Source organism: Orycteropus afer, unplaced genomic scaffold (genome assembly GCF_000298275.1).
Source record: "Orycteropus afer afer isolate SDZICR_OR568_19922 unplaced genomic scaffold, OryAfe1.0 scaffold00273, whole genome shotgun sequence".
In the NCBI taxonomy this organism is placed as follows: Eukaryota; Metazoa; Chordata; class Mammalia; order Tubulidentata; family Orycteropodidae; genus Orycteropus; species Orycteropus afer.
Window position 1 is genome coordinate 2,920,479 of NW_006921860.1, and position 10,523 is coordinate 2,931,001.

The window sequence follows — 10,523 nt, forward strand, 5'->3', positions numbered from 1 at the left end:
AGAAGGCTGGCGGTTCAAACCCACCAGCCACTCCTCAGAAGGAAGATGGGGCAATCTACTTCCGTAGTGATACTGACTCGGAAACCCAAGGAGGGGTCTCTATGAGTCAGGTCCGACTCGATGGCACATAACAACAACAACATGAACCTTAGGCTTTCTTCATTTTGTTTTGATCTTTTTTCTGATTGATCCCTTTCCAAAGAAGTATTCAGGCATTTTTCTTCAATGTCATTAACTCTGTCTTCCATTGAATCAGTTCTACTCCTTTGCCCTTTTAATTTGTTATCTGTTTGTGACAATTTAGTATTAATCTTCTGGATTTCTCTCTGTAGATTTAGAATTTTTCTAGTTTTTCATTTATTTTGTCATTTTGTTCTTGTATTTTCTTCCAGAATTTTTTTAGGGTTTTTTTTTTTTGGGGGGGGTGTTTTCCTTGGTCTGTCTCTCAGTCCCTTGAAGATACCGAAATATAATTCTTTTGAATTCCTTATCAGGGAGTTCCAGTGCTGCATCTTCCTCAGGGATGTGTTTTGGGTCTATATCCTGGTCCCTTGTTTCTCCTGCATTATCTTGCTTCTTTGTGTGGACTGTGATGTTCTGTTGTCTCCGAGGCATTGTGACGTTTTTGTGTTTATATTTAATTGGTGATTATATGCCGTAGTGACTTGCCCATAATTTTCGTTTTCTTTGTTTTGTTTGTATGTTATCTATGCAGGCAGGGTACTGTGTTGTGCTCCTCTATTCACTAGTTGACAGCACTTATACACTCACCACCTGTCTCCTTTCCTTTGTCAGCCTCTCATATGTCCTTGCCGACCCTGGCAAACATAGCCTGTTCTTAGGTCCTTGGCATCTGAGTGAGAATGCTTTCACTTTAAAATCCAAAATGGTTGCCACGTGTAAACAATCAAAATGGCTGCACCCTCAGGACAGCAGAAAGTCCACAGCTCAGGTTGTTTCCCTCCTTGTTGTTTCCCTTCCTAGTCATAGGCCACCAGAGCAGTTGTCCCTGCAGCCCTTGGTGACTGGGACTGAGCTTTAGGTCAATTCTCAGGTGCCAGCGCCACTTGGAAATATTCAGGCTGTTGGTCTCATCAGAGTATCTGACAGTCTGCAGCTCCGTCCGTCTGTACTCACTTTTCGTTCAGGTTTTTCCACTAGTTGGTGCCTAATCCATTTCTGTATAATTCCTTTCAAAGCTCAGGGTTCCAAGGTTTATCTTCTGTATAATTGGTTTTTGTTTTCTTTGTTGAAGAGGGTCTGTGTCGCTCGTCTGCCTTTTCTTCCATCTTCCTGGCTTACTTCTTCCAATATAGATTGGTTCATTCTTCTGGCAGCCCATGGTGTATTAAATACTCTTCACCAACACCATAATTCAAAGGCTTGAAGTTTTCGGTCTTCCTTTTTCATTGTCCATCTTGGACATGCACTTGAGGCGATTGAAAATACCATGGCTTGGAAAGACTACGTACATCATTTTTCAAGGTGAAAGAAATAAAAAATTCAAGCCTTGAGTTGCATTATAGAATGATTATCAAATAATGTCATTAATATCACATGCAAATGAAACTATGCTAAAGATAATTCAAAAACGGTTGTAGCATTACATTAACAGGGAACTTCCAGAAATTCAAGCTAGATTCAGAGGAAGACATGCAGTGAGAGAGATCCTGCTAAAGTTAGATGGATTGTGGCTGAAAGCATAGAATACCAGAAAGATGTTGACTTTAGTTTTGTTGACTATGCAAAGGCATTCGACTGTGTGGATCATAACAAATTGTGGATAACATTGAGAAGAATGGGAATTCCAGAACACTTAATTGTACTCATGAGAAACCTGTACATAGACAAAGAGTCAGTCTTTCCAGCAGAACAAGGGGATACTGTGTGGTTTAAAATCAGGGAAAGTGTGTGTCGGGGCTGTGTCCTTTCATCATATTTATTCAGTCTGTATGGTGAGCAAATAAGCCAAGAAGCTGGGCTGTACAAAGAAGAATGTGGCATCAGGATTAAAGGAAGACTCATTAACAACCTGAGATATGCAGATGACACAACCTTGCTTGCCGTAAGTGTAGGAGACTCAAGCCCTTACAGGTGAAGATCAGAGACTACAGCCTTCAGTGTAGATTCCAAAAAACAAAATCAAACTTACTGCCATCGAGTTGATTCCAACTCAGAGTGACCCCCTTTGGGTTTCCAAGGTGATAAATCTTTACAGAAGTAGATTGCCCAGTCTTCCTTCTGCGGAGTGGCTGGTGAGTTTGAACTGCCAACCTTGTAGTTAACAGTTTGGGCTTTGCTTCCATAGAGACTGACAGCCTTGGAGACCCTGTGGGCAGTTCCCGCTCTGTCCTCTAGGGGCGCTGTGAGTCAGAATCAACTCCACAGTTTGGGCTTTGCTTCCATAGAGACTGACAGCCTTGGAGACCCTGTGGGCAGTTCCCACTCTGTCCTCTAGGGGCACTGTGGGTCAGAATAGACTCCATGGCAGTGGGTGTGGTTGGTTGGTTGGGGAGCTCTTAACATGACACATTGACCCACATTCATGTGTCTGTGCATGCTTCCACAAATCTTGATGGGGTGAACTTGGAGCAAGGGAGTGACTGAATCAGCTGTGCTGCCCAATTGTCCTTCTAAAAAGTTCAACACATGTCTTCCAAGTGTCTGAGAATACCCGTTTTTACAGCCTCACCAGTTCTAGGGGTTACTGGTTTTTTGAAATTCCAGTTACTCTAATAAATGCAAATCGTTTCTTGTTTAGATTTGCACTGTTGGCGTGCAGTGGAGGGTCTTTTCAGATATTTACAGTGATTTGTGGTTCTATTTCTGTGAGCTGTGTGTAACTTGTCACATTACTGTTTTTCTTATTTGTAGGAGCCCTTTGTAGAGGAAGGTAAAAATTAAAATACACCTTGGTCATAAGTTTTCCTCAAGTGTTTTCTTAGTTTTTTATGTTTGTCTTTGGACTTTGGTTCCTGTTTTTCCCTAGAAGTCTTAGCACTGAACTGTCTGGGGTGCTTAGGGGCTGGGTCGGGGTAAAACAGGCCTTCCCAGCCCAGAAGCTCAGACACGCACTCAGGTTTCCTCTCGTACGGTTCTTCCATTTGTTCGTTGGTCCACAGTTTGTTTGGTGTAAGGAGTGAGGGGTCTGATGCCATATGGGATGGGGGAAGAGCTCGTGGTCCTGTCACCGTTGATCAAGAACAGGAACAGCAGTGTCTTCTTTGAACCGTCTGTGACACATTCTGCTGTCGGCTCAGCGTCCTGTGGTGTGCTTTTGCAGGACGGACAGGACCGTCATCGGCTGCAGCGGTTTCCATGGCGACTGTCTCACGCTCACTAAGATCATTGAAGCAAGGCTAAAGGTAGGTGGAGGGGTGCCCTGGGTGAGAGCCATGCGGATGCTGCTTGCCACCTGCAAGGGGCTCAGGTCTGGGCCTGTGTGGCCTCCGCAGACTGCTCAGCTCTCCCATCGTGACGCTGCGCGAACCGTAGGCAGAATGTGATCCACGAGCGTGGCTGTGTTCCCCTGAAACCTTTTCAAGAACCGTGGGCAGGCTGGCCGGCCAGCCCCAGGCCATAGTCAGGATGAGGAAGGACAGGGGATGTGGTTGGCTCACAGCCACAGAGCTGAGGGCAGGATTGGTCCCAGTCTGCTAGGAGGAGTTGGTGGGCATTTCCTCTAGGCCGGGGGCCCTGGTGGCTACTCTGAGTGTGCTCCCATGCCCCACAGATGTACAAGCACTCCAACAACAAGGCCATGACGACTGGGGCCATAGCCGCCATGCTGTCCACCATCCTGTACTCCCGGCGCTTCTTCCCCTACTACGTCTACAACATCATCGGCGGGCTCGACGAGGAAGGTGGGTGTTCTTTCTGGGACATGCGTGTCCATCGGTGCAGGGGCGTGACCACCACCTGCCTGAGATGTGCGTGTGACCATAAAACATGCAGCAAGCTGAGTAGGATGTGAGCGATGGTCCGGGGGCAGCGGGAGACCGTCGGGCTGAGCATGAGCTCAGGAGAGGTCGTTGCGTGTTCTCACAGGGAGAGCTGCCTGGGGAAGTGCGATCCCGCCTGACCTGAGTAATGAGGGTGGACAGACTCGACTTTAGACGTTAACAAGTTCAATCCCAGGAGCTCTGGGCGCACGTGTCCCAGGTCGCACAGGGTTTCTTTGAGGACCGGCGTGCTGGGTCACGCGGGACAGTGGGCGCCTGCGTCCTGGATCACACGGGTGGTCTCCTTTCTCAAGCACCTGTTTTCTTCTGGAGTTACATTCCATCACATAGTTCTTCACAGTCTCCCGTGCCCCTAGCCCTGCTCTGGGCCTCTGCCCGCGGCTGCCGCAGTGAGGGGGTCCTGGCTCTGCTCCCGGCGTGGGCTTCCTTGCTTGGTTGCTTTTCCCGTTTTGGTGGTGGACTCCTCCCGGTAGATTTCCGCATCAAGAATTCACAGGGCAGTCTTCCCTGTGCTGTGAGGACCCCTTTACTTCGGGGCTCGGGCTGCGTCCGGGGCGCCGCTCGAGTGCCGCAGCCGCCTCCCCTGCATCTCTCACCTCCGGGCTGACTCACCCCTATTTGTGAGTGTGCCCCAATGCCCGAGGGCAGCACTTGGACGCTGGCGTGGGGTGGTGGTGCGTGCTGGGGGCTGTCCCACTTTGCACCATCCCGTGTATGCACACCTGCTGCCTGGGCCACGGGTGTGAGGTGATGGTGTGGCGAGCCCTCGAGAGACTCGAGTCCCGGGAGCTGGTCTGCGCCCCTGCCGCTTGAACCCCTCACAGCCCCTGAGGCGCTCTCACGGGGACACTGTCTCACTGCCGGCCGCTCACCCACCTGCACAGGCGGTGCACGGGAGCGATGGCATACCCTCTGCTGTCAGCCAGCACGGACCCGCCGGTCCTGCCAGTGGGCTCGGGCTGCTGGTAACATTGGCTCTTGGGGACGCAGACATGACCGGCACGTGCTTGTCTCTTACGTCTTCTTGTAGGCTGGCTTCCCTGTGAGTGAGGCGACGATGGGGCTGGGGGATGACGCTTTTCCGTGCTGACGGTGCCTCCCGCCAGGTGTGCTCCAGCTGCTGAGGAGCGAGCCGAGTCCGGGCCCGTTTCTGGAACGAGGCAGGGGTTCTGCATCGGTCTGGGCTTGCAAAGCAGAACTGGTGCTTGGTGCTTGGCCTGTGCTCCCCTGGCCTTGTCCTTTACTGAGCACTAGCCATGTGTCCTGGGGCCAAGGCGTGCACCCACAAGGCCCTGGGCAGTTACCCGAGCGTGGGTGAAGCTCTCTGGGCCCGGGACCCCAGCGTGGCAGTCGGTTGATTTGCAGAGCACCCTGATGGCAGAGTGCCAATGAGAAGGGTGGACCCTGGCCCCCCGAGGTCTGTGTGGAGGGCAGCTGCCCCAGGAGCCCAGCTCTGGACGCGGGGCAGGTAGCGTGTCTTCTGCGTGTTGGCTGGAATTCTACAGCCAGCATCCTCTTCTGTCCTGTGACTGGAGCCATGTGGCTGTGATGGGTTGATGTCAGTGCGTCGTCCTCACGGGGCCTCTTCTTTCCCCAGGGAAGGGGGCCGTGTACAGCTTTGACCCAGTCGGATCCTACCAGAGAGACTCCTTCAAGGCTGGAGGCTCGGCCAGTGCGATGCTGCAGCCGCTGCTCGACAACCAGGTACGCTGCGCCCTTGCTGCCCTCCGGGTGCCCGGCCCTGCAGTGGTGCGGCTGCCCGCAGCCCTCAGTCCCCGTGCTGCACCTGGAGTCGGGCCGGAGTGCACTCCAGCTGCCGGGCTGGCGGGTCCCTGTGTGGGGCTGCCCTCCTCCGCCAGCCCCGGCCCCTCCTCTGCCTGCAGGTCGGATTCAAGAACATGCAGAACGTGGAGCAGGTCCCGCTGACCCTGGACAGGGCCCTGCGCCTGGTGAGGGACGTCTTCATCTCTGCTGCTGAGCGGGATGTGTACACGGGGGACGCACTGCACATCTGCATTGTCACCCAGGAGGGCATCCGCGAGGAGACCATGCCCCTGCGGAGGGACTGAGCCACTTGTCCCTGCTGAGCCAGGCCGCCTGCTAGGCCGGGCTGGCCGTGGTCTGCAGCTGCTGGCGACCTGCTTCATTGAAGGGCCTGTGGCCAGCTTGTTTCATTAAAGGGCCAGTGACCATGTCGCGCTCTGGGCCGTGCGTGCTCACTCACCAGCCCTCCCCTCCTCTCTCCATGCACTGCTTGTGTTTTGTGTTTTGGGGTGAGAACTTCCATAATGAGGGGTCATGCCTGTTTTTCCTAACATCAGTGAGTGAGAATGGTGTTCAGAGAAGTCAGCATCTTGGTCAACTCAGTGTCTCGGTGGTCAGCTTGCTGTGAGGTGGGCGGCCTGCCCCAACGCCCTTGGTGTGGGATTCCTGAAACCACGCACGGGGCAGCCTGTCCTAATTTTATCGTGGAGAAGGGGTATGTCTCAGCACTTGCAGTTTTATTACAGATTTCTTCGGTGTTGGAGCTATCAGGCTTTTCATTCCTGCAACTGTTAAAGCACTCTGGAATGGATGGCTGTTTTGAAGAAAAGTCTTCAAAAAATCAACCAGGGTAGAAGCAAAACTGTAAAGAGAAACAGCACTCTGTAAAGTGACGGGTGATGTCTGCCCTCTGCCTCCATGATAGGGACAGAGAGCCACCGTCAAGGTCGAGGCCGATTCTAGGAGGCGGCGGTCAGACGCGCCACCACCCTACAACCTCCACCACTTCTGGCACCACCCGTCCCTGCCACGGCACTGCTCTGCTCCTGTGCTGGGCTCAGTAGCTCATTGAGTGGCCACAGAACTCAGAGCATTCTCACAGTTAGTTAGGGGTTTATCAGGAAAATGGCAGGAGAGGGATGAGCGTCAGGAGCGCTCCGGGTGCAGTTCTTCATCTGGGATGGTCTCCTCTCAGTCGTGCCTTCAGGTCGGCCTTTCTCTGGCTCTCAGCCCCCCAGGGGGCCCCGTGGGCCAGGCCAGCCTGCCGGTGCTCATGTGCTCAGCTCTTGATCCATGGGCCAGAGAGCCCACTGCCCATCGCCTCGTTCTCCTGCTGTCATTTCTCAGGTGCTTGTTTTCTGTCTCTTGGATTGGGGTTCTCGACACACAGGGCCCGGGGCCCGGGGCCAGAAAAGCACATTCTGCTCTCTGTCTCCTCGGTGGCTGTGAGGTTCGCTTTTTCTGCCCCTAGGACGTTTCGTTTAAAGTCTAGTGCGGTGGCAAAACTGCCCTGTTCCCGCGTCAGGATTCCTCGCACCTTATTTGCATTAGGAGCAGGCCGGCCAGTCTGCTTGGTGGACCACAGGCACCTTATTTGCATAGTCCCATCCAGCCATTTGGTGGAAGTTAGAAAAAGACTTGTGCCACCAAGTCAGTTCCAACTCCTGACGACCCCATGTACAACAGAACAAATGCTTCCCGGTCCTGTGCTAGCCTCCGGGTCACTGCCATCGCAGCCACTGCCATCGCAGCCACTGGCGGTCCATCTCGTTGAGGGTCTGCCCCTTTTTCGTGGACCCGCCACGCAACGTGATCCTCTTTTCCAGGGACTGGTCCCTTCTGACAGCTGGCGTGTGGTGGAAGGCTGGTAGAAGGGCCCGCCCCGTCTGCAGGCTTTAGCTGGACACCTGGAGTAAACCCCCAGACGCTCAGGGCCTGGGTGTTGTGCTGTAGCGGCTGGCCTTGAGAGCTGCACCATTCGCCTCCGTTCTGAGGGAGGAGTTTTCTTGGTGTTGAGCGAGTCAACTAGGCCATATAACCCAGAGTGCCCTTGCTTTCCGCATAGCAGCCTGTGGTGTAGACTGTGTTGGTGGTCAGCCTTGGAAACCACTGTCTGTTTTACCACATTTCAAACAGAAACTTAGGCCTGGAAGCCATGTTTCAATGTTCCCTCCACAACCCACATGTTGCTCAGTGTGGGGGTGCGCCAAGGTCTGTACCTCTGTCCCATACACCAGCCTGTCCTCACGTGTTTTTGTGTTTCACAAACCAGGTCATTTTTGTCTGGGACTCTTGCTCGCCTGGCCTTACGTTCAGTATTGTAAGTTATAAATCGAGCTGTGAGCAGCCCCCTCCTTGCAGCCTCAGTGGTGGGCCCAGTGTCCCCCTGCCCCACTCCAGGCCTGGGTGAGCCAGTGGGTCAAGGACACTGAGTGCCCCAGCCTCGGCCTGCAGGGCGCTGCCGGGGGTCCCAAGCACTGGGTTAGCACCTTGCTCCTCAGCACCCTCCCTCGCCAGTCCCCTGCCCCACCGGGACTTCACGGGGGGGGTCTCGGTGCTGGCTGCACACAGCGTCCGCTCTCCCCTTGGGCCTCCGTCGGGCCCTTCCCAGTCCCTGTGGAGCCGTTGTCCGCTGAGCTGCCCCAGCTCGTGGGGTGTCCCGACAGCCTCTGACCATCTGCCGCTTCTTCCATGCTGTCCTCTTAGGTGGCCCCAGGTGGCACATACACTTAAGTCCTCCACCACTTACCGAGGCAGCGGTTCATATCCACCCAGGCGCCTTGCAGACAGGCCTGGCAGTGTCCCGAGAGCTCACAGCCTTGGAACCCTCCGGAGCCCCTAGTCGAGTCACAGGGACCAACAAGAGCTCTCCTGTTCCTTCTCGAGCTGTCGTCAGGTGGGACACGGGTCCCCTCCACAGCCGTGCATGGTTCAGGGCCCCTGGGGTACTTGTGTTGCCATGATTGGAGAGCTGTGGCCCTGCTTCTGAGGGCAACCTGCCCCTGCAAGCGGTTCTTCATTCCCAGCACCAGGCTTGGGCAGAAACGAGAGGTCATCGGGCCATGTTTAGCCTGTCACTTGGGTGGGGCCTGACTACCCTATTGGCTGTGGGCTCGAATCGGCCCAGTCTCGTGTCTGTCACCCACTGCCCACAGGGCCCACCTGCCCCCTGTAGTGTGGGGCTGCGTCCTGGCCCCATTGGGGTCTACGCCCCAGTGCCCCCGTCCTGAGCTGGCAGGTCACTTTGAGAAAAGTCCTTGCTGTGGCCCTTGCTGTGATGGAAAATCAACTGGAAGAGGAATGTGGGGGGTGGGCTGTGCCCACAGGAGGGGACTACTGAGAAACTTAGGTGGATCCCAGGGGACCTCAGCCACTTTAAGGTCCTCGGTGCCTGGGGCTTCGCCCAGACGCTGTGGAGTTGGGGCTGCGGCTGGCCCCGTGGCCGGCAGGTGGCGGTATCGGCCCGCCCAGCCACCCTCTGCGATGGCCGCGGCTGGGTCGCTGGACGAGCAGTTGGGCTTCACTCAGCTTTGCTCTGGGAGGGAGCCAGGGCTGGCTTGCCTGTTTCATCACCTGGAGGAAGGGGCACCTAGCTGGCAATCCCAGCTCACCTAGCCCCCACGGTGGACGGGGGAGAGGCGGCAGGGTGCTGGGGCTGTGGGGGTCAGCAGTGTGTAAGGATCAGCATGGTGCTGGTCTCTGAGGTGTAGGTTAGAAATGTCCCAGGAGTTCAGCTTTTCCAAACTGCTGTACCCCTCCGCCCTCTAAGGTCAGCCCCTCCTCCCCTCGGTCCTCCCCCGCTCTGGGTTCTGTAATTCTCTGTAACAGCTCACAGAAATCATGAACCGCCAACGCAGTGGCTTACACGGTGTGGAGGCTGCCAAGTCTCACATCCGTGGGTCTGGAGGCCTCTCCTCACGTGGCTGCAGGGCCTGATGACCCCAAGTCGGCAGGTCAGATGACAGACTGCTGGCTCAAGTCCCAAGAGGTCACAGAAAATCAGCCAGATGCAAGACAAGGCGAGTCGGATGAAGACAAGCCAAGAGAGACCATGGCCACAGTGTTCATATAGGTTGGATGCAGGCCATACCCTCAAAGAAACTGCCCTTCCTTGAGGGAGGCTGTGAAGGGCAGTGACTGAGGTAAAGGTGACTCAGGATGCAGCCTGCCTAATTTACATAACGGACAACTCTCTCCCACGGGACCGTAATCACAGGCATACAGGCTAGGATTTACCACACATCACAGGTGGGAGGACAGTTAACATCAGAGCGTAGAATGGAGGGTGACAACACACAACTGCCAAACCACGGCCCAGCCCAGCTGACCTACCAGAATCGTCACACGGTCCACACACCTTACCTGCATTACCAGCAGGCTGTCCAGTCTCCTTGGTGGGCCATAAACACCTTATTTGCATGTTGTTTGCCGCTGAGTCAGACCCTACTCATAGCGACCCCTCCTTGGGTTTTGAAGGCAGTATCACTATAGAAGTATATTGCCCAACCTTCCTTCCAAGGAGTGGCTGGTGGGTTTGAACCGCAAGCCTTCTGGTTAGCAGTCAAGTGCCTTAGGCACTACGCCACCAGAGCTCCTTATTTGCATAGTCCCACCCAATCATTGTGAGGGAGTCACAAAGATTAATTGGGCTGGAAGGCCCAATTAAGTACTTCACTGCAGGGCAGGTGGTGTGAAGAAACATGGAACCAAAGCTCCACGAACAGAGGCTGCGAGCCAGGCACTGCTTTAGAAGCCCCGCTGCTGACTCGGGCAGAGCTGGGGCCCTGTACTTGACCT

At 54.6% G+C, this 10,523-nt stretch overlaps 1 protein-coding gene across 1 annotated transcript in view; it reads left to right on the plus strand.

Moving 5' to 3' along the window:
* PSMB1 (proteasome 20S subunit beta 1) overlaps nucleotides 1–6,031 on the plus strand; it is a 14,653-nt gene extending 8,622 nt beyond the window's left edge. The window contains exons 3-6 of the mRNA XM_007950480.2: nucleotides 3,284–3,365; nucleotides 3,734–3,863; nucleotides 5,560–5,666; nucleotides 5,846–6,031. Of these exons, the coding sequence (XP_007948671.1) occupies nucleotides 3,284–3,365; nucleotides 3,734–3,863; nucleotides 5,560–5,666; nucleotides 5,846–6,031 (505 nt within the window). The remainder of the gene's footprint in view (nucleotides 1–3,283; nucleotides 3,366–3,733; nucleotides 3,864–5,559; nucleotides 5,667–5,845) is intronic.
* The last annotated feature ends 4,492 nt before the right edge of the window (nucleotides 6,032–10,523 follow it).